At 48.7% G+C, this 24,624-nt stretch overlaps 1 protein-coding gene across 1 annotated transcript in view; it reads right to left on the bottom strand.

Annotated features, from left to right (window-relative positions):
* Nucleotides 1-24,624, bottom strand: part of KHDRBS3 (KH RNA binding domain containing, signal transduction associated 3) — a 156,918-nt gene that overhangs the window by 34,519 nt on the left and 97,775 nt on the right. Inside the window, 1 exon segment of the mRNA XM_021088871.1 lies at nucleotides 19,108-19,303. Within this exon segment, the coding sequence (XP_020944530.1) occupies nucleotides 19,108-19,303 (196 nt within the window).

The following is a 24,624-nucleotide window of genomic DNA, read 5'->3' on the forward strand; positions in this document are numbered from 1 at the left end:
AGTAAGTGACCAGAATTTTCTTAAATAACTAAACTGTTAAGTAGTATACTATTTTAAACCTACAGTTCTGTCATGCATTCCTTGTTCAATTATTCAGTCAGATAGTACAATGCTAGCTGTTTATTTGAATTTTCAAACTGTTTAGGTCACGGAATTATTGACTTCCGTGTTTTACATTGAAGATTTAAAAAGTTAAATGTGCAGTTCTCACAAGCTTTCTTTCATGATGATTTCCCAGCTGGATCTGGCCTTAGGTGGACACCGTCTTCGGTCGCAAGTGTTACCTGTTCAATGGACCAGCCCTGAAAAGCAGACGGGAGCCTACAGCGGACAGTGGCAGGGCCGAGGGAGGAGAGCCGAGTGGGATGGTAACTGAATGCCCACGTGCCCGGGAGCCAGCAGAGGGGACGCGCGTTGACTACCTGCTCTTTTCGTGCAAGGCCCCCGACGAGGTCACCGGCTAAGGACAACCGGGGAGGCCGGCCGGCCCGGGACCCAGCTGGTCAACGCCAGGGAGGGTGAGGGTGGAGGAGCGGCGTGGGGGCCTCTGATCACTGGGCTTTTTGTCCGAGGAGCAGCAGCATCCTTCTGCCCGACGCTCTTATCTTCCAGGGTTTCCAACAACTGGCTGCTTTGCTCATTTGTCTCATCTGACATGAGGGAATTCCTCTGAGTTTTTCTGAGGCTAGAGTAGGAAATTAAAAACCAGCGACTGCATTCTTTGTCCCAAGTTAACACACAATTGGGCGGGAGCATAAAGCTGGTGTGGAAGGGGAGGTTATTGACTAGTTCCACTGCCCGGCTATGCTAAGAGTCTCCCCTTCACCAGCTGGTCGTCAGGCCCAGAGATGGGGAATCGCCACCTCGCTGTTGGCTGGGCTCAGATCTGCCGAACGCTTTCTTTGCACACTCAAAATTTTCCCCTCGAGAACATTCGCCTCCATGGCACGTCGGCCCCATTTTGAACACGCGTCCTGGGCTTCCAACGCGGTGCGGGCTCCCAGGGCACATGCGTTCCCTGCGCGTCCACGGCTGCCCTCTCCGACGAGCTGCTGCTTCAGGATGACGCCAGACGCATCTCAAGTCTCTTCTGTCCCCACAAACCCAGGGTCCCCACCCCTGTGTGACGCCAACAATGGACCCCCCGCGCCTCTACGTCTGTGCAGAAACGAGCGCCTGGCTCTTGGCCTCTCCTTCCGACGTGGACACGGCTGGCATGGTGCGTCCTTGCCCAGAGCGATGGCAGCGCTGGAGCGTAACGAGGACCCCGCATGATCACCCGCCCACGGCCCGGGCGCCCCCTCGGAAGAGCGCCGAGGGCCGTCTGCCCTGAGTGGGCCTTCGCTCCGCGCTCCTCCCCGGGCCACTGCTGCATGACCCGCAGCGGGGAACCGGAGCACCGGAGCGCCCCTGCCCTAAGCGACCTGACTGGACGTTCTCTGGAAGAAGCCCCACAGGGGTCCTACCCGTCGATCACACGCACCGCGACAATCTTTCACCCTTCCTGGCGCTTTAAAACTAGCGTCCCGTGCGTGTGCTGAGGCGGTGGGGGAGACACGCATCTCTAGTGCAGCGCAGTGCTGGGAACCATCGGTCTACACGAACCTCCGAAGGTACCTCTGTCTACACAAATCAAGGCCTCCCCTGCACGGTCTGACCATCACTCCACCTGGCCAGGAAACCTTTTTTTTTTTTTTTCAGGGCCACACCCGAGGCACATGTAAGTTCTCAGGCTAGGGGTTGAATTGGAGCTACAGCTGCCGGCCTACACCACAGCCACAGCAACACAGGATCCGAGCCATGTCGTTGACCTACACCACAGCAACCCCGGTTCGGATCCCCAACCCACTGAGCGAGGCCAGGGATCGAACCTGCAACCTCATGGTTCCTAGTCGGATTCGTTTCTGCACCACAACGGGAGCTCCGTAAACCTTCAATCCTTACGTCCTATTTTCCCCTCATACCCTTCTGCTCCATTCCCAGCGTGACCGCATCCGAATCACTGGCTCTCCAAGGGACTACTGCAACAGGCTAACCCATCTCCTGGCTTCAGAAGGTCCTTCTCTAATCCCTTCTGCAGGATCATCTGCTAAGATGCAGGCCTGTGGCTTCCCTGAGCGCCAGTCTCCCGGTTCCTAGGAGATAAGGAAGGCATTCGGGGTCTCTCCCAGCCTTGTCCTTAGCAACTTCTGGGAACATGGCACTGTACATCTCCACGCCCTGGAAAGGGCCCTGAAGAAGCGACTCTGTTCCACGCTGTCCCCTCTCCACATGTGCTGTCCCTCTGCCGTCACCTGTTCTGTCTTCCACCTGAAGACTTCTGGCCGGATTATCACTCCCTCCTCTGCTTCCCTGATGACATAACTTGCACACACGGTAGCAGCAACTGCTTCTCTGCCTCCCTTCTCTCCCCCCGGTCTGCACGGTCCTCAAGGGAAAGGAACAGCCCTTGTGCTCCTGTATTCTCAATGCTGGGACACAGGACGCACAGAGGAAGGTTTGTTGAATGAATGAATGAAGAAAGGACCTAATTAAAGACCACGTGGCAGGAAACAAAGCAACAGCTTCTTTAAGATGAAGGTAAACTGAGATGAGGTAGAGTAACATACAGTATTTATTAAAACATAAGTTTTGATAATGAGACCTCACCTGAATTCTTTTTTCAAGCACTACCTACCTACCAATCTTCCATGCCCTGCCCTCAGCCAAAAATTCCCTTTAAATCGGAGTCAGAACAACATTATTAAACACAGAGAACAAAGACGGACAAGAAATAACGGTATATTGATACACATTTTTGCAGAACTGAAAAAAAAGACTTATTCATTAAGGTCCACTTCTGAGCTGTTATCCTGGATAAGGAAGATGTCTAACTGGAAGTGACAGGGTGACCTGGACACCTGGTAAGTGTTGGGGCCGGGAGGGTGGGGGGTGGGGGCTACAGCAAGAGAAACGTGCTCCAACGCAGGTGCAGCCCCTTCACCTGCCAATCCTGACCTGTAAAACTCTACCGACATATGGCCAAGCACCAAAGTGTTGCTTTGAAGAGGAAAGATTTTCCAGGATAAAGGAGACAGCATGACCTATTTAATTCTATTTCTGTCCCAAGTAAAATCAAGCATAAAATTTAAGCTGGGAAAAACTATTTTAAACAGACAGAATTTAGAAAAGAGTGATTTAAAAAAATAGTGTTTAGGTTTGAGTCCTTTTAAAAGGAGACACGTATGCTACATACCACCTCACTTTAATTACGGTGAAGCCTGGTCATTTCAAAATGTAAAAATTTTTCATATAAAAAAAGTCTTAAAAGATTTAAATCCAGTCTTATCATCACTGTTTTGAGTTTTTAAAACATTCACACTAGCTACAAATAGTCTCTGGAGAAAGTCACTTTTGCTGGGGCGGGGGGCTCTGAATGATGGTCAAATCCTGGTCAAGTATCACCAGTGATCGGCGATGTACCGCAGAACCAGGCTATTTTATAATTAAGGACAAAGTCACCACATCAACAACAATTCCACATAAAAACCTGTCCCCCATAATCACTTAAACAAAACATCATTGATTCAGGTCCAATCAAATCGCACCCCCGTGTGGTGCCCTACGGAGGTGAGGCACGTGTCACGCGGCTTCAAGGCTCACACAACTTGGTCACAGCAGTCTGCGGGGGTTGGAGCCCTGTGCTCAAACTCCAGCTCTGCCCCCTTCTCTACTAGCTGTGTGGCTCTGGGCACATCACCTACCCTCCTGGCATCTCAGTTCTAGAATTCGCCTAATGAAAACACTCATCCATGCCTCCTGGCTATTTCCAATGGCTGTGGGAGGACTAACCCAAAAACACACCGATGAAAGACACTGGCCAGTTCTTGCCCAAGAGCTGGTTCCATTTTATTAAGACCCATTCCCTTTCACGCTCTCCAGGTGCTAGGCCAGGGAAACATCTGAGATATTCAGGTATTTCTCTTTTGTTGAATGTGATAAATTCTTAAAACTTTGCCTAAACTATAATGACTAATTTTCATTCTGCAAATACTAGTATTAGTTACTACTGTGGTTTTTAAAGAAATGCCTGACCAAGATCAGCTGTAATTCTATCCCCATCTGAACACAACTTTAAAAAACACATGTACATCAACTATTCACAGAATGTCTTCTCTCAGTTTGTACCTGAGATAGAACTCGATTTGTTCAGATTTGACAAGGAATATAAATAGAGAAACTAAAAACAAAGAGTTTAACCCAGAATTTCTACAAAGGGAAGAGAAAACTGTAAATAGAAAATAAAATTAAACCAGAAATCCCGCAAAAGTGGCAAAAGGGGGTAACTAAATTTTATTAAGCCCACGTTACGTTTCATGCTAAGAGTCTTATATCAGTGTTTCCACTTTGCCCAGGAAGTAGGCATGTGTTGAATGCCTATGTTCTAAGCACTTGAAGATATGTTACTGAACAAAAACAAAGCAAATCAAACATCTTTATCCTCGTGGGGCCTCCGTTCCAGTGGGAAGCAGACAAAAACCAGCCGTCACCTGAGTGTGTGGAGGGGCTGGGCTCTCGGACAGGTGCCCGAGGAGACCTTGCGGAAAAGACTTTGCAAACAAATGTGACAGTGAGAAGCTGGTGAGGCCGAGTCTGGTTTGGGTTGTTTTCTTGGTGGTGCTGTATTTCAGGCAGTAGGAAGAGCAGATACAAAGGTCAAAGGGGAGAGGTCACAGTGGGGAGAGCCAGGGAGAGAGTGCAGGAACGACACCCCAGGGGGGTTCTGGGGCTACAGCGGAGGAGGTGCCCTGGAGGTGCCTGTGCCTCTGGTGACTGGGTGGGGTGTGTGCTGACTGCTTCTGTTTCGTTGCTCTAAACTTCCAGTGTACTACTTCTTCCTTTATCTGCGTCTAACCTGCAACTAAAACTGGGTCATTATTTTTTAGATTTTTCAGTTCTAGAATATTTCTGTTTTCTGTATTTTCCAGCGCTCTACTTAAATCATCAATTTCACCTTTTAATTTCACGATTACAATGAGCACAGTTATTTCAGTTTGTGTCTGCTCTAAGAATCTATTGTGGTCTGTCCTTACTATTTTCTCAGTTTTTTTATTATGATACGTTCTTATATGCCTACAATTCTGATTTATGGCAATGACACCTGAAAGATCACAGAAGTAATTTAAGGCCTACACTGCTACATTTCTCCAGAGAGAATTCCTATTTGCCTTGGGTGGCGGACGAGAGAATCAGCAAGTCCGGCTGCACCTGCCTCCCACAAGGGCAGCGACGATGAGCAGCACCCTCCCCCCGCCCCCCACGGGAGCCCAGCTTTTCTGGGTTCAGCCCCAAAGCCCAGGTGATTTACCAGTCTCCTTCACCCAAACATGGAGGGCCTTAAATTCCAACTTATTTTTTTTTTTTTTTTTAAACTTTAAACTCTGGATTTCTTTTAAGGCTCAGATCAGCTTCTCAGCAGGCTTCCTCTTCAGAAACTGGCAGAAGCCCTCACAGCCTTTCTCAACCTGGGTTCTAGCAGAAAGTGAAGCCTGATGCCATGAGGTGTCCACCGTATATAAAATGAGCTCACTTCTTTCCCTGGGATCTAGAACGGCAGTCCCGTATCTAGAACACCATTCCTGAGGAGCTAAGGAAAGAGTCAGGCAGATGACACTCTGGGCCCTATGACTCAGACAAGGAAGCCCAGTTGAGAGGCTGCCCCCGAGATGCTAAGGGGGCCTGGCAGCTGATTCTCGCCAACACGCACTGGCAATGTGGTCTCCCCGAGAACAGGGCTCTGCCTCCACTGCCACTTCCGTGCCCCCAGTGCCTGGCACAAGATCGCCTTCAATACACCCTTCCTGAGTGCGTGGGCCACTGGCAGGGATGGGCAAGTACTGGCCCACGCGTTCCGAGTGTTCTGGCTTGAGAAGAGGGACTGCTGATCGCACGGGGACCGGCCGGGCAGAGGGACCAGGGTCTGCAGTCCTGTTACAGAGGGAAGGGACTCCCGACCCACCGAGAGGCACAGCCGGTTCACGGTGCGGAGGGTTCCCTGCACCGAATCAGCAAGCATCAGAGTTTCATCATGTTGGTCCTAAGACCACTCCTTGCTCAGCTTTTAGAGTCACCAAGAAACCTTCAGATTATCATCTAGTCTAACGACAGAGGGACCGGAGGTGCTGGAGGCTTGTTCCGCTTGCACAAATCCGCTGGAAGGAAGACATGCTCTTCTATCATAAACAAGAGCATCCGGTCTAGAATGATGTCTTCAGTACAAAAACTGATCATTCTTTTAAGCCTCTGCATTCAAGCATAAAGTCCATCATAGAAAGGTATAAGCCCTCAGGGCACAGCTCAGTGAACTTTCACCAACCGAGCACAGCTACGCGACCAGCACCGGATCATGAAGGGGATCACCAAGAGCACCCCGAAGCCCCCCTTGTGCCCGCCCTCGGTCACCATCCCCCGAGGAAGGAACTGCCATCCTGAGTTCCAACACCACCGGGAGCCCTACTGGCTTTCAAGCTTCACAAAAACGGCAGCAGAGCTGACACCACTTGTTTCCTTTGGTCAAACTCCCGCCCGCGAGACCGGTCCAGCGGGCTGCACGCGGCCGCCCTGGCGCCTTCTCGCTGCCTGCGAGCTTGGTCTGCACGCCTGTCCTAGCACTTATTTCTCGTTTTGCCTCTGTACCCCTTGCAACGCATCCACGTGTGAGTCTCTGTTGAGTGGCTCCCCGAAGCGGAATCGCTGGATCCTGGGGAGGCACGTTTTCGGCTTTAACAGGTGGTGCATCCGCCTACGTCCCACAGCAGTGGGTCAGAGTCCCTGTCGCGCCCGTTCCAGCAACACTCGAAATGATCTTTTTGACTTTCATCCTCCTCGTGGGTGTGAATCGTACCAGGTATTATGCTTTTCATAATAGGTATTCATAACCAGGTATTAATGTTTGGCGCACAGTTAACAAGAGTTGACACTGAAAGACGGAGTAACACTGGTAAACTGAGGAATCAGATTCTGGGCTAACAACAATAAAAATACTGAAAACATGACTTTTCACATGCCAGGTACTGTTCTACTTTCCATAGTCAATTTATCTAATCTTCCTAACAACCCCCTGTGACAAGCACTAATATTTCCATTTCCATTGAAGGAATTGAGGGACAGAGCAGTTAAGCAACTTGCCTACGGTGACACAGCAAATAAAGGCACAGCAGGGAGTTTACTAGTCAGTCTGGCTCCCGACTTTGCTTTTCACTGCTGTGATACACCGCCTGGTCCTATGAGACGGAGGGTCAGACACTGCTCCGTGATGTGCTTCCCAGGACAATGCCGCCCGACCAGGATTATCTAGGCGTCCAGCTGGCCTTCCACGGCCTCGCCCAACCTGATGATGTGGCTTCACTTTCAACTGCTTTAACCCTAAGTATCCTTGTGCTGTTATGTACCCCACGCTCTAGTCTACCCATCAAACAAACTGACTAGAAACAAAGGTACGAGTGGCTGTATGCCAGTGAAGCTCTCATCAGCACTGCACCACTGCCTGGCACTCCTGACCGTCCCTGCAAACCCCGCCTTCGGGCGTCTGTACCCTTGACGGCAAGTGAGTCTGCATGGACGGCCTCCCAGGTCTTCCTGCCTGAGGGCTGCCAGGCCCCTTTCCCGTTTGGTTTAAACATTCTTTCCCCCAGAAAGTCTTGCCACGTTCCATCAAGCCGCTGGCCTTCCTTCTCTGGTGCTCCCGGAACAGTCTGTGTGTAAGACAACTGCAGGTGTTCTTAGCCTGAACAGTAACTGTGTTTCGTTTCTGAGTCAAGAAATCAAACATTGATTACTCACTAAATTCTGGGTTCTGTGGATAAAAAGGCATGGTTCCTATTACCAGTTTAAAATATAATGAGAAACAGATAGAGGAGGATCACCTCAAAGATAAGTGTCCTACAGAGGATGAATACACATGGATTCGAGTAAAAAAGGACGACCACCTGAAATAGCGGGGATCTGGCGGCATCAGGGTCAGAGTGACGACGGCTCCTTCCGAGACTCCGATCTGCTTGCAGGCAAGGACTGGTTCTCTTCGTGCTGGTTAAAGGCTCAAGGAAAACAGTAAAGCTAGACGGCAGGTGCCTGTGGGATCCGCCTTAACGGAGGGCTCATCTAGAGGGCCTCACGCCTCCTTCCCTGCCTGGGCCCTAATTCACCCCAGGGATGTGACACACCCATCACATTAGCTCACACACAACTGCGCAGCTTCCTTGGATGGGAGCCTAGTTAAGGAGGCAGCATTTGCTCTCCATGCCTTGGAGACGCTGTCGTTTCAGAGTCCTCTGTTCCTTTAATAAAGCGCTTTTGGGGCTTGTTTTTGCTTAAAGGAAGGAGGAAAAACCAAAAACCCAAACCAAAATCCCTTCATATTCATGAGTTTAAAATCTGAAGTTACTTCCTAAAGTTTTACATTTCTAAAATAGGTCAACTTTTCAAGCATTTTGGGAAAGACAGAGACTTGTGAAGCTCCTGAGAGACGTTTCAAGTAAACTGCACACCGCTCTTATTCTCGCTTCCGGTAAAATGGATATAAAAACTACAGAACCTTCATCTTTTTATCTAAAATAAAAAGGTGTCCCTAAGGCTTTTCAATTCACATTTAAAATGCATTTTCATAAATAACCTTTTCACAATCTGCACTCTGTTTTAATTAAATGTCTCACTATGGAAAACAAGATAATTGAAGCAGTTTAGAGATTAGTTAACCGTCAAAAACGGATGCCAGTCGTCACCGCAATGGGGAAATTTGCCGTCAGTGCAACTCTCACCCGCACTGACGCTCCCGGGCTAGTCATGTAATCGAAACTTCAGGCGAGCTCCTCGAAGAAGGCAGAGTCTGACTTCACTGAGTCTTTAAGCAAAATCACAAATTCTTATTTAAGAATCACAATATATTTTAATGATCTATTGGGTTTTTCCCTAAAGGCTTTCACTGATGTTCCCAGTTCACAAAATGCCTCAAGCGTCCCCCTTAGGGCAGAGGGACAAATGGTGGCCCCGAGGTGCCGTTGCACAGACAAGGACACTGTTGGTGGCGGCGGCGGCATCTTCTACAGCTTTTAAGAGCCTGGTGCCAGAGGGCAGGCAGGGAGGGCGTGTCTGGGCGCAGAGCACAAGGCTGAGAGTCGGCTCCCATCCCAAACTCGCGCCTTGACGCTTCAAACGTGGCTGGAGCTCAGCAGTGGCAGAGGCCTCTGAGGAAACGCTCTCGGAGAGTTGCAGGAGGACTAGGAAAACCAGTCACCACTCAGTCAAGAACCTCGTTGCTCCAAGTTCCACAGAGCAAGCTTTACGTCTGAAGCGATCAAATCATTTGGCCCGTTCCCTGTCAGCGTCTCTGCTCACAGACACAGAGTTTGAAGTGAGACGAAATGGACTTGTCCGGGCAGCGGGGGTCTGGGTGAGGAGCGTGGGCTGGGATTTAAATTCTAGCTCTGCCCGAATCAACCGCTCGACTTTCAGACAGTACTCATCTCATGGTGTCGTTCAGCCCCACGGAAAGACCTGAGCCGAGTGCCTGTGAGGACGTGGGGGCACGTGGTTTCATTACTTACTAGAGGGGGATTTGGGAAAAATCAGTTAGCCTCACTCAGCTGTCTGGAGATGACAGTACTGACTTCACACGGCGCAAGTCAGGCCTGAGCGAGAAGGCAGAGGCCAAACGCGCCGCACACGAGAATGTTCTAGAAGGTAAGTGCCCAAAAAATGGTGGCTGCCTTCTCTTCCATCACCTTTAACAAGTGAAAGAGTGCACACACTAGTTTGGGGGGTTATTGAATCAAAACTATGAGACCAAAACAGTTAAGAGGGCATTATTCCAGGAGTTTCCATCCTGGCTCAGTGGTTAACAAAAGTGACTAGCGTCCACGATGGACACGGGTTCGATCTCTGGCCTCCCTCAGTGGGTTAAGGATCTGGCGTTGCTGTGGTGTAGGCTGGCAGCTGTAGCTCCGATTCAACCCCTGGGCTAGGAACTTCCGCATGCTGTGGGCGCAGCCCTAAAAAGAAGCAAAAACAAACAAACAAACAAAAAAAGATAATATTATTCCATAGTTTTGTGATGGCTTCCAAATGAAACCATCTAGAGCAGGCAGTGGTCTTCCAAACATATATTAGAGCAGTAGGGTTTTTTTTTTTTTTCCCTTTTTAGAGCCGCACCTGCGGCATATGGAGATTCCCAGGCTCAGGGCTACAGCTGTAGCCGCCAGCCTACGCTACAGCCACGACACCTCCAGATCCGGGCCACATGTGCGACCTACACCACAGCTCCCGGCAACCTAGGATCCTTAACCCAGGGATTGAACCTACGTCCTCATGCATCCTAGTGGGGTTCGTTTCCACTGTGCCACGATAGGAACTCCAGAGCAGTAACTTCTGACCTTAAGACTGAAGTTGATGCTTTTACAAGGCAGCATCTGGACAGCCGGTCAGTAAGACTGGACGGGGGGCGGTGTAGACGAAAACCGCATGTCCAGGGCCCCCAGACACACAGCCAGGACCGAGTCCCCAGCGCCTGCACTCTTTCCTCACTCATTTCCTCATCTCTTCTAGGTCATACATGACACAAGTTAGAATGCTGTGAATACGATCAAATCTCAGTTCACCCACTTTTCATTCCGCAGGTCAGAGGCGGGAGTGCAGGGCAGGCTGGGAACTTCCTGTATCTGTGGTCTAGTGACCTTCTTTCCTCCCATCTGGGAGCAGTGCTGGGAGGACGGAGCAGCAGCGTTCAGGGAGGTAGGACAGGGCCCCTGCTCTGCGTCGTGTCAGCATCCCCCATTCCCTGCCCGCAGCAGCAGCAGCTCCGACCTGGGGGCTGAGGGTCTGGAGAAGAAAGTGCCTGGTGCCCTGGTCACTGCTCAGCTCTGCTACTGCCCACTGCCCAGGAGCCCGAGGAGCCCGAATCCCCTCCTCCTAAGCGTGTAGAGCCTTTTGTGTGCCTAGCCCTCCCAGCCTCGCTCAAGCAGGTACTGCCTGCCTCACCACATGTGAGGTGTAAGGACGGTCCTACCCTCTGCTCAGGAGCATGGCACAGCTGGAAAACCAGGGCACATCAAGGCCCCGAAAGCGCTTTCATGGTCTGATGAACTTGGATGGCTTCGTCCAAAACGCCCTGCCATCCTTATGCTCAAAGGTGATTAAACCCATCAGCTCAGGCTCAAAAGCTTAGAATGACGACCCAACATGAAGAGCTCAAGGGATATGAGGGAATGGTAAATACTTCCTACGAACAGCTGCCTGATGCAGTCATAATTAAATGAGATAAAAATGTGACGAAAATTCCTGAGACAATTTTGGTTTTTACCTCTTGAAAGGTGCGTTTGCACTGGAAAAAATAATCTCACTGTAAAAATCATTTTTCAACCTTCTGTTTTAAAATTCAAACCATTCATAGCCACTCACTTTTAGCTTGTTTCTCTCATTAGAACGCTTGCTTTGTTTATTCTGTGACTTTTCTTTCAAAATCAAGATTTCTACTTGATGAAAATACAGTTTCTTGTTAGAAGAACATATTTAGGGTGACAGTGGAAACCAAGTAAGTTTCAGAGAACAATCAATTATAGAATTTTAAAGTTAGAAAAGAGGACAGAGCAGCATCCGCTCTAATCTGCTGATTTATAGGTCAAGCCCCATCATCTGTAGTTTGCAGATGAAGAAACAAAAAGATTAAATACTCTAAGTATGAAAAGAGATGATAATACTGACAAGAAGTGGGATTCGACAACCAGTATTTTACATCTCAGAATAATATCCGTTTAATCAAACTGCATTATCTTTTTTATTAGTTCACCAAACATGTGCTAAAATTGGCTTTAATTTTATTGCACCAAGTGTGTTTAACAATGCACAGGACCCACAGAGTGACAGGATTAGCTGGCATTAATAAAATCCAGCCTCCACATGTTTACTTAGTATCTCCAAAATGTCAGGTCCCGTGACAGGCTCTGGGCAAGCTACAATTTTAAAAAATGACACAGTTCCTGCCCTGAAGAAATCCAGTCTATGGGGGACAGAGACCAGTGAGCAGACACAAAGGCAGGTGCAGAGTGTGTGCAGCTGGGATGCTACGGCCTGGCCTGATTAGGACCAGGAAGGCTTCACGACTGAAGATTGAACAGGAAAGTGCCTGGTAGCGGTGGGAAAAGGAAAGGCATTTGAAGAGAACCAACAGTGCACACAAAGCCACACAGTGTTCAGGTCTTGGAATGTTTAAGGAACTGCAGGTATTGATGGAAATAAAACAATGACGGGGAGAACGGGAGCTTAAAAGACTGAAGGGACGGCAGTCAAGGAAGCCTCCACGCATAGCTCAGAAGAACCTAACGCTGCCCTCCCAAACTTCTAACCAGTTCTTATGTTCCAGGGCTGCTGGGGGGGGGAGCAGCATCAGACTCTAGATGCCGGGGAGCACACACCGCAAGTAACACGGATGAGACGCTGTTTAAGGGAAAGACCCAGGGTTAGGGCAAGGGCACAGGACAGGTGTGATGAAGGAGGCTCTGGCAGCCGTCCATCCCACCCCCCCTCCCTCCAACCACCCAGCCACCCACCCAGCCACCACGCCCTCCCTCCATCCGTCCATCCATCCATCCATCCCTCCATCCGTCCATCACTCCCTCCCTCCATCCACCACTCTCTCCCCCCACCCACCCATCCATCCATCTGCCCATCCATCCGCCCATCCCTCCCTCCCTGTCTCCCTCCCTCCATCTACCCACCCACCCACCCATCCATCATCCCTCCCTCCCTCCACCCACTCAGCCACCCCTCCATCCATCCATCCCATCCACCCACCCATCCTACGTTCCTTCCCTCCCTCCATCCCATCCACCCACCCATCCATCCACATCTGTCCATTCACCTAAACACCCAGGGGTTACTGAGGGACTACAATACATTAGACTGCAGAAGTAAAAGAGGAAGCGAGAAGTCAGACATAAAAACCATACACAAGCAAGCAACAGCGAACTGTGGAACGTGCAGGCACTGTGAGCAAACTCTCAGCGCCCGAGACGTGGATGCAGGGAAGCTGGCGAGAAAGTTTCCTGGGGACGACCAGCGTCTTAACTAAAGCAGCCGTGCTGTCAATTAACTGGGGATCAAACAGTCATCCACCAAGAAGCGAGGAGCCTTCACTGGGTGAGGACGGGGCCCCTGGGGGCCAAACCATTGCCTCTGCAGAGCTGCCTGCCCTGGGGCAGAGGGGCCCAGGGAGGTGGGTACAAGGGAACTCAGAGGAGCAGCCCTGGCGGTTACGAAGTACTGGGTGAGGAGAGGACATGGACAAGATTTTTCAGTGACAATAGATGAAACTCCTACCCTGAGTGCCTGGGGGACACTACCCTCGGTATCCACGAGGCGAGGCGGGCTTTCCAGGACCCCCCAGCTACCAAAATCTGCGAGGCTCAAGGAACTATATCAAATGGTATCATATTTGCATGAAACCCAGGCCTCCTCTCTTCTACTTTAAATCCTCTCCAGATCATTTATAATACCTAATACCATGGAAATACTATTTAAATAGCTGTAAACACAATGTAAATGCTATGTAAAGAGATGCGGCATGTGGCAAATTCAAGTTTTACTTTCATTTTGGACCTTCCTGGATTTTTTTTTTTTTTTTTTTTTTTGGTATTTTCCGCCCGTGGTTGGCAGAATCCACAGACGCCAAACTTGCAGCTATGGGGGGCGGACTGGATTTTGTGTGTTTTCTTTCTGTGTTGGGGTCTAAAGCCATTTATCAAAAATGACTTCATTTTAGAAATTCATATGTAAATGGGGCTCTGCCAGGGAGCATCAAACATGTCTTTTTGTGTAATTACGACAACATTCTGAATTGTTAAAATGCTCTCATTCAATGTATTCTGGGTTAACTAAGTATTTGTCGGTTATTTAATTATTTGGACATAAGTGACGAATCAATGTCATTTTGGGAAAGAGGTGCTTCTCGTTCTCAAAAAAGAGATGAGAAGTTCCTGTAATTATGCCTAATTATGCTAAGTTAAAAGTAGAGCAGAAGGTCCCAATCTGTACTCAAATGGTTGAAAACACATCCATTCTATCTGTGTTCTTCCTTTTGGAAAAAGGCCGAATGGCGCGGAGCGGGCCTGCATTCTCAGAGTTATCCTTGGGACCAGCACTCACGGAGAGCTGCCCAGCGTGGCCTGTGCTGTTCAGGGGCTCCTGTGCATCACAGGCGCTCTGGTGACGATGCTGGTCTCACAGTCCCATGGATTTATTTGCGAACAGATGTTCTTCTCAATGACACACACTCGGGGAATATTCTGTGACAGCGACTCTGATGAAGTACAGTTGGCTCAGATGACATTATAAATGACCAAATACCTGCACCAACTCACCTTTAGAAAAATCAGATTCCAACTTAGAATAGATTTACAAGGAGATCCTGCTGAATAGCATTGAGAACTTTGTCTAGATACTCATGTTGCAACAGAAGAAAGGGTGGGGGAAAAACTGTAATTGTAATGTATACATGTAAGGATAACCTGACCCCCTTGCTGTACAGTGGGAAAATAAAAAAAAAAAAAAAAAAAAAAAGAAAAAAGAAAAATCAGATTCCAGTAGGCACCGTCTGACAAGAAAATACCTTTAAATTACCAGGCCTTCTCACTTGGGCTAAGGGCGAACATTTTTACAATGGCCATACTATAACTAAACAAAATTTTAACACGTGCCATTAGTTGTGTTTTTCTTGCGCCTGAAACTTTATTGGAATACCTTCACATTTTACTACACAGAATCTGAAGAATGCTGACTATTTTAAGGACTGAAATGTATACTTTCTCAAAAAAGCACCAGTTGTGGTAGGATTTTAAATGACAGCTTCCCACTTCTTTTTTGTTTAAATAAGCAACTGATATGGTTTCTTTGCATCTTTTTTTCCGGAAAGAATGGCCTCAGATACTAAACGTTAAGTGAAAATTAAATAAGTAAATTAAATTGGTTACCTATAACAAGTTGCATAGAAATAAAAAAAAAAAATTCCTACTACAAATGTATTTCAAGGAAATCTTAAAAAGTAACATTTTTGAGTTCCAAAGGAATAACAAGCCTTTTTTTAAGAGACACAGATGCTCTGAAATTTTTTTTTTTTTTTTTTTTTGTCTTTTTGCCTTTTCTAAGGCTGCTTCCAGTAGCACATGGAGGTTCCCAGGCTAGGGGGTCTAATCGGAGCTGTAGCTGCCAGCCTATACCAGAGCCACAGCAACCGGGGGATCCAAGCCGAGTCTGTGACCTACACCACAGCTCACGGCAATGCTGGATCCTTAACCCACTGAGCAAGAGCAGGGATCGAACCCGCAACCTCATGCTTACTAGTGGGATTTGTTAACCACTGAGCCACAACAGGAACTCCTGAAATGCTTAAATAGTGAAAATGCTTTTACTTTTGTCAATAAATATAATAACGCTTTGTTTATTATTTTTTAAACTCCTAACCCTATCCTATTCTTCCAATGATTCTCAACTTCCATTTCCCTACGGAAGGTAGCCTAAAGCCAGAGAACTTTCCTTGACCCCGGCCCGCCTCTACCTCGCTCCCGATGACAGCGGCTTAAGCGCAGGATCTGCCGTCTTTCCCGAGCTGAGGAGACCTCGTCATCGCAGCTGCTAGAGCCCTGTTTTCAGGGCCTTGAATTGTGAGTTGCACACCTGCATACCTGCTCCTGCATCGCCCTCCTGACCCTGGGAGAGACACTTCGCTTCCCACCTTAAATTCTCACCCCACAAGAGGGTCACAACACCTCGCCGCCTAGCGGCCCCGAGAACACGATGGAACATGTAAGCAAGTGGGCTGTGGAGGCAGCTTCTCATCAAACGCCAAGGCCCTCCCGAAAGCGCGGGGGCAGAGCGAGAGGAGGCTTAGAACACGTGACCCTGTTACCTCCAGGAGCTGCTCAGAACCGGTCCTGTGTCTCCGTAACCTGCAGCTGCCCCTGAGCACCAGACCAGGATAACGACGGGCAGGTCTTTTTTCTTTCCCTCAGAAGGTCACGGTCATTGACTGGGAAAAGGTCCAAGGCGACCTTCCTCGGGAAAGCTTACCCGGCCGGGTAAACACCTACACAGCGCTTACAAAGTGCTAGAAACCACGCTAGAGGCTGGGGGCTGATCAGGAGACTCGGTGCTTTTCCCAGGAAGTCTGCTGAGTGCCCTGCACAGCCCCACGCGGATGAGAACGCCGGCTATTAACCGCTAGGCGACTGAAAATGAGAAAGCACACAGGGGGCATGGGGGGGGGCGGTCCTCCACAGGTGGCAAGTTTTAAAACTCAGTCTTGAGAATATTCCTCCATTCCGCAAACACTGATTAAAGACTATGTGCCAGAGGCGATGCTAGATGCTGGGACGACGAAGAGCGGACATGGGGAGGCCCCACGCTCAGGGAGTTTAGAACCTCATTTATGATGATTCCAATGGATGGAAGAATTATGTTAGGACATTCTGAGAGGACCAACTTCAACTTTCCCATTTGCCGCATGAATTAATAGCCATCGGGGTGGGGGGTAGAGAATCTGAGCTTGCTAAGTTGGAAATTTTGTAGCATTACCCACCTGACTTAAAATCCCAGAAACGAGCAAGCAAACAAAATCACTATTTTTTAAAATTTGGGTATTTGGGGAGAAGTTCTTGTCGTGGCTCAGCAGTAACACGACTAGTATCCATGAGGATGCAGGTTCAATTCCTGGCCTCGTTCGGTGGGCTAAGGATCTGGCGTTGCCGTGAGCTGTGGTGTAGGTCACAGATGTGGCTTGGATCTGGTGTGGCTGTGGCTGTGGTTTAGGCTGGCAGATGCAGCTTCAATTAGACTTCTAGTCTGGGAACTTCTATATGCCACAGATGCGACCCTAAGACCAAAATTTTTTCCCCTTTCCATGCTGCAAAAGCTAAGCATGCAGTATGAGTACTCTTCAGAATTTCAAACAGTTAAGACCGATGGCAAACTACACCAAGAAGGCAAATGTGTCATTTGAAGGTAACACTGTAGGGTGGCAGCTGGAAATACAGCCCCAGAGACAATTAGTGCCTGAAGAGTGCCAGCTGTCAGTATGGGGTCACACAATAAAGCTGCCTTCTCCTCTGAGCCCTCCAAGCCCGGTCAGCTCCTGGAAGGACACCCGTGGCTTCTGCATGGCCACTCTCCCATTCCCCACAGCAGTGGATTGGAAGGGTAATTCAACTCAACAGAATTCTTGGCAAATCAATTGTTTCAATGCCGGTCCCATCATTTGTTGATAAAAATCAAAGGTAAACAGAGAAAAATCAAGTGCCTTAAATCTGTCTTCCTTTTTCTCCCCTGGCCTTTAACCTTCCAAGAAATTTGTATTTGCATTCATCTCATTTCGGTCTAGACTCACTAGAGAATGCAGGCTGAGACAGAGACCTTGCAAGTCTGGTTCACACAGTAGGAACACCATCCGTCTACGCTGAGAGGACAAATGAGTTAATGCACGGGAGGAAGGCACCAGGCTCTTTCTAAAACAGGCGGAGTATGAAGCCAAAAAAGTGGAGGACCTGGCCTGTTGCACGCCGTGTGTACAGCACGGGGGGCCACACGCAGGCTTCCCACGCCCCCCGCCTGGCGATTCCTGAGACACCACTCAGCCACACCTACGGCTCCCCAGTAAGCAGAGGTGGAAGAAAGCAGACACCCGGCCACCTCAGAACAATTTCACAAAGCTGCCTTTCCTTTCCAGTCTCTGCTACTCTCACGAGCCCAGCAGCCTCTGTGGACGAGTTCCAGGCGCAATTCTAAGTTTGGAGAGATCGATCATTAGGAAAGAGCACCATGACCACCTGTAACGGGCACACAGAGACAAAAAAGAGGGCACATTCCTCCCCAGCTACAGGGCGAGATGGTGACACTGTCTATTTGGGGCTTGTTTTTAAAACACTGAGCCACCAGTGCACACCCTCTGCCGAGTGCAAGGAGTCAGGGCTCCCTGTCCCCGGGCGGGCACAGTGGGGGCAGAGGTGGCAGTGATGCTCAGTGGTCCGCTCTCACCTACTCGGAGCTTCCCGAGAAAACGGCAAACCTAAGTCCACAAGGAAAACAGCAGACAGCTGATGAGCAGGAGCGCTCCAGGCAGAGACAGGTGCACCGGCCAAGTTCGGGAAGCCTAAGAGGCCACCACACATTGAGGGGATAACATAAAGCTCAGTAGGACCAGGACAGAGACTCAGATCTTTCCAGGGGCTGCAGATGATGCTAAAGAAGCTGTCTGTGGCCCAGAGGATTACTGGAACCTTCCAGAAACTGCAAAGAGGGGCCGAGCTCCCAGCAAGAGATCTCCATTAAAGGAAAAGAGGAGAAGCCTCCGGTTCTGGCACTTTGGGCCGTCACTGCTTTCCTTTCCTCGACAACAACTCACATTCTCTTTCTTCGACACTTTCAATCACTAACATGGAGTATCTGTCCAGCACTTACTTTCTTCATTTGTGTTAAACTGGAAAGTCACAGGAAGAATACCAGGGGTTTTGCATTCTTATTAACCCCCACCCTCCCACCCATTTTTTCACATATGTATTTATTTTCTTTCTCTTATCTAAGTAAATCTATGAGCCATGTCAAAGAATTATTGAATGGCAGATGGACAGACCGCTTTGCACGAATGTGAAAGATTGGGAACTTTTTCTTCACTGAAAAGACTTTCCACTGAGAACCTTACTCAGCGGCAGAGCCTGCGAGGAAACCTTACAGTAAGAGCGGCGTGGTAGATGCAGGCGATTGTTCGGAAATGACCGACTCAGTCCGCGGCGACCTGAGCGGGCTACGGAAGAAGGCCACACCCACCTCCTGCGAGACCCTGATAACCCGCCTCCCGGATGCCAGGCTTGAACCTCTCCAACCCCCAAATTCACCTTCCGTCTTAAGCTCTTTGACAAGAGAGGTTACTGCGTTCTCGTTTTTTCTGTCTCTGGTGCCAAGCACTTATTTAGCACTTAACAATGTTTGCTGAGCTCAGGTGGGCTAGTCACAAACGAAAGCGAGGTGAGGGACGCGAGTCGTGACCCTGGATGCTATGTCCAGAGCACAGGCCATCAAAGCAGCTTCACTTACGTAATCTCCGTAGGTCTCCTGTGTCGGGGGCGGCGGGGGCGGTCTGTACCCCGTTGGGGGGACGCCTCTTGCTCTGGGAGTGAGAAGTCCTCTTCCTCGACTCACTGGCCCTCGGGTGGAAAGGACACCCCTGGAAGCGGCCGTGCCTCGTGGTACCCCGACGCCCACTGGCCGGGCTGTGCCTCCTCCCCTTCCCCTGCAAGCAAGAGAGTCAATTAGCAATCCCCATCGTACTCTTCAATATTCCCCTGTTCAATCAATGTTCCAGAAATAAGGAAACCACATGCAAAGTAAAAACTAATGCAAACGACACATAGGTATCCACCTCCTATCACTTCAGGAGCCAGTCCAGTGATAATTAACACGGTACCATCAGGAGTTCCCATTGTGGCTCAGCGGTTAACGAATCTGACCAGGATCCATGAGGATGCAAGTTCAATCCCTGGCCTCGCTCAGTGGATTAAGGATCCAGTGTTGCGTGAGCTGTGGTGTAGGTCACAGATGCGGCTCGGATCCGGTGTTGCTGTGGCTGTGCTGTAGACGGGCAGCTGCAGCTCCAATTCAACCCCTAACCTGGGAACCTCCATATTCCACAGGTGCAGCCCTAAAAAGCAAAGCAAGACAAAACAAAACAAAACAAAAAACCCCCACGGTAACATCATAGAAACCCCGAGAGTCACAGTTTCTGTCTGGAACACAGAATAGAAAGCTGACATCCAAGGAGGCTGCAGCCACCGTGGTCCCTCCTCCATGCACGCCCTGCCAGGATCACATCCAGCCCTCATTCCTACAATGCGATCCTGCTTGTCTGTGGACAGGAAAACTGAGGCTGAGACAGATCTCAGACCGAGAGGACGTGGCTGGTAAGCTCGGCACCAAAACACACACCTGATGCCACAAGAGAGGGAATAAAATATACTTTCCCAGCAATATGCAGAAATCCTCAAAAACAGTAGCAAATTTAATTTAATAATGTGTAAATACATCAGGACCAAGTGGGATTTATTCCAGGTGTGTAAAGCCGCTTCAACATTCATGAAAATCAACGTGATCCATCGCATCCAGAGGCTTCAGGAAAAAAGTCTTAAGATCACATAAAAGAGAAAAAGTATTTAATGAGATGCTACACCATTCATGATAAAAATTCAGCAAGCCAGGAATGGAGGTAAATTTCCTCAAGTAAAAAAAGAAGATCTACAAAAACCTACAACTCGTATTATACTGAGCGGTGAGAGATGACGGGGACAGGCACGGGGCCTGGTCGTCCTCCTCCCGGCGAAACTGTGCTCGAGTCCTCTCTACCTCAGCAAGGCCAGAAACGGAAGTAACACTTTTCAGACTGTGGAGGAGGAAGCAACACTTTGTTTGCAGGTGACACATCATTTCTATGTAATAATTCCCAAAGAATCAACCACAACAAAATGAGACAAAGCAACCGTACAAACAATAAACTCCCGAATGGGCACAAGAAACAAGGCCTTGGAATACAAAGCTAATATGTCAACCGCTTTCTCTTACAGCTGCAACGAGTAACTGAAATTTGAAATTTGTCACTAATGGAGTTCCCGTCGTGGCGCAGTGGTTAACGAATCCGACTAGGAACCATGAGGTTGCAGGTTCGGTCCCTGGCCTTGCTCAGTGGGTTAACGATCCGGCGTTGCCGTGAGCTGTGGTGTAGGTTGCAGACGCGGCTCGGATCCTGCGTTGCTGTGGCTCTGGCATAGGCCGGTGGCTACAGCTCCGATTGGACCCCTAGCCTGGGAACCTCCATATGCCGCGGGAGAGGCCCAAGAAATAGCAAAAAGACAAAAAAAAAAAAAAAAAAAAAAAAAAGAAATTTGTCACTAAAACAACCAAGATGCTTTTTGTTCGGTAGGTGAGTGGATACGCAGGCTGGGGTATGTTCACATAATAGACCATTACTCAACAATAAAAAGAAATGAGCTAACAGTTCACAAAAAGATATGGATGAACCTATAATGCATGTTTCTGAGTGAAAATAGCAATCTGAAAAGGCTACATACTCTATGATTCAAATTATAAGACATCCTGGAAAAGAAAAAAACTAGAGAGATGGGTTAAAATACGACAGTGGTTGACACAGGGTCAAGGTGGGGGGGGAGGGTGAACAGCTGAAGTAACAGGAATATTTCAGGGCAATGAAACTTCTTCTGTATGACACTGAAATGGTGGAGACGTGACACAGAGCATTTGTCAAAACCCACACAACTTTATAGCACAAAGAGTAAAATGTTCATGTGTATAAACTAGAAAAAAGTACACACACACACACACACACACACACACACACCCTTAGGAAATGAGGGCTCCCGGGATGGAATGAAAGGGAGGTAACAAACATTTTAACTGCATTAAAAAACACGAGAAACAACATTTTAAAGGAGCTAGGAGAAGAAGTAAGTAAACTTAGAAATGAGTCAAGTTTCTAAGACTAACGGCAAAAGTATATACAGCACTGTTCTAGCTTATAAAGTTGTTCCCCAAGGGAAGGGATGCAGGACAGGTTCACGGTTCTGATACCCTGTATCTGGTTGCTGGGGTGGAGCAATTAAATGGATGGTGAACAGAGAGAGTCACATGTCTTGTACTGGAGTGAGGGTTGCAGAGAAGTAAGGCGAGGCTAAAAGGATCACTTTGGTAATATACTGGAACCAGAGACATCAATATGAACTCTGGTTACTTGACTGTGGACACAGGGGATCAAGCACAGAAATCTGCGGAGATATGTGTTTAAACACAGGCTGGTAGACACACATGCATTTCTTTGCTCTGTCAGCTGAGAGCACCTAGAAGCAAGGACAGACCAGCAGCAACAAGCAGAAGCAGCAGCCAGATCTTGGGTTCTTAGATCATTCATTCTCCAATAAAAGGAACCAGGGTTCCTCGGAGAAATGGCTAATTCTAAGACTAGAGCAGAAAATACACCTGATGCTGGAGCAACTTAGACTGCCAGAAAGTGAGGAAGCACTCACAACAAACAAACAAACAAACCCCTCAATTAGGGCGGAACGTGAAAGGAGAAGAGGAGCCTTTCCTTGGGCTGTTTCGATTTCCCAACAGCCAAAGCTGAAACAATCAGAACAACACAACCAAGCAGGGCTGGGTTTTAACAATGCACAGGATAAATATCCACCAGTCCACCCGAGACACGGCAGTGACCATGCCGGGTCCTTAACCTGTTAAGCCACCAGGGAACTCCTGGATTCAATTCTTGAATGTACTTATTTAACTTCCGCCTTCCAGTTAACATTTGAACTAATCAGGAGTCTGAACTTTCCAAAACAGGTTTCTCAATTGTGAAATGGGATTTAGCATCCATTCCTTAGCGTTATGTGAAGCAAAAATGACACAGGACATATGAAGCATGTAGCACATTTCCTACTCAGTGAAGATCAACAATGTATAAACATTTCAATCACTCTGACCTGTACGGATAGACACTATCATTTCTCTAGTCTTACTCATCTTTCTATCTCCAGCATATATCTAGAAAAATCTTCAGTGTGATTGAAGCATAGCTTGTACTTAGGGTATATCTAACTCACTTGCGATACTCCAATCTGCGTATATTCAAACTAATTAAGGCTCCTGCTTCTTTATATAAAAGCCCATCCCTGCCACCCGAGGCACTATGTCAATCACAAAACAGTCAACATTTTTGACTGTATACATTTAAGTCTTTTACCAAGTTGAAAGACAAATTTACCTTTAAGAAGCTCACAATTCTTCCCTATCAACACCGACACTGGCAGGTCACATGCCCTCTGGGTGTAAGGAATCCTACCGCAGCATCTGTTCTAGAATTTTAGATTAAGTCATTTGATACAAGCAGCTCCAGAAACTTATCGACAAAAGACCCTCTGAAGATTCGTTTCTAAGTGTTTGCACTGCCCTGGGCATTAGGGTTAGTGCTACTCTACATGGTACTGTGGTGCGAGGGGGGCATGGCGGGCCACATGCCAACGTGGAGGTCGGCAGCTCGAGCATCTGCTGGGTACCACCAGTGCAGTTCAGGGCAAAGCTAGAGAGCAGGACAAAACGAGAGGGTGAGGATGGAATGCCCGTTAGATGGGCCTTACAGGGATAATCATGGGACCTTATTTATTTTTTACTTGAGAAGTTGATTCAAAGACAGGATTAGGGTACCACCCGCTCAGAACGGCGCTGATGGAAAAGCAGAAACTTAACGCACCTGAGGAGCAAGTTTCCTGAGCAGACAACTGAGTATGATTCCAACGGTCCTTTCTGTCCGCATCTTTCAGCGGGGTGACCACGGTTTACGTTTTGAAACTCAGATGTGAAAATAACCAAGAAAAGTGCTTTTCTGTGGGACGAGGGCTCTGAATGCCTGACTACCAGAAGTTCCTGATCGGTCATGAATTAATTCTTAGTTTATATGTTAATAAGACGTTTCCGGACATGATGAAGGAGCAGACGCCTTGGGTTCCAACACACCCACACCCAACGCTCACATCCCACCCTGTCATCACTTGGCTGCTGAGCCTTGGTTTTCATCTATAAAGCCGGTTAACATGCAGCTCTCGCAGACTAGTGGGGAGGTTACAGCAAAATAAAGTGCCCGAGCCCACAGGCCCTCAGCAAGCGGCTGCTCTCCTGCAGACTTCTCCTTGGACTCGGCCCTGAATGCTCTCCTTCTGGCTGCTACTGAGGGATGAGGGGACAGAGGGTACAACTCCCGTCAGTGGTCATTTTGTACATTCAGCAGCCGCGGCTCTGTGAACATGCTGTACACTCAGCAAGCGCCAGGCAGTGCGGAAGCGAGAGAGTGTAACCATACACCAGCCCACCTGGCTTCTGTCTGTACGCTTCATGGGAACCAAATGTACAGGGTAGAACCAGGAAGCTGGCAGAACCAGCTCCAGCATTGTTAACTGGGTGACCCTGGGAGACACGGGTGGCATGGGGTGGCCTTAGGAAGAAGCAGAGAGCCTCCCACTGATCAGAGTAGGTGCCTGTCGGATCCGGTGTCAAGGTCCAGCCGGCACCACTGGCATCCCAATGAGAAAAAAATCTTCCCAGAGATGGAGCTGAGGTCTAGGCCTGATGCAATACTGGCCTGAGGGGTAGTTCATCCTCCTACAGAGTCCCCAGCACACTCGGCAACCTTCCTTCCGCTCTGTCACAGTGTTCTGCAGAGAGCAAAGCTTAATTGTTCTGAAGGTTGGTTTTTTTTTTTTTGTTGGGTTTGGTTTGTTCTTTTCCTTGCCAGAGGTTAGCAAGGGAATGAGAGGCGAGACAGAGGGAAAGGCAGCACAGCCTATGGCCATCAGCCCTCAGAGCAAACACAAGGCACTGTCAGGGCCGATGCGGAGGGAATGGAACGCGGTGCCAGGGACATGCTCCTGCGTGCCCACCTCACTGGGCGTCCATGCCACTTGGGACCTCTTTTCACCTGCATCACCACGTCTAGGCTGGAGGCTGCCTTTCCAGCAAGCTCTCAGGGCTGCTGTGGGTGGTTTGGATCCAGAGGTTACA

Source organism: Sus scrofa, chromosome 4 (assembly GCF_000003025.6).
Source record: "Sus scrofa isolate TJ Tabasco breed Duroc chromosome 4, Sscrofa11.1, whole genome shotgun sequence".
Lineage (NCBI taxonomy): Eukaryota > Metazoa > Chordata > Mammalia > Artiodactyla > Suidae > Sus > Sus scrofa.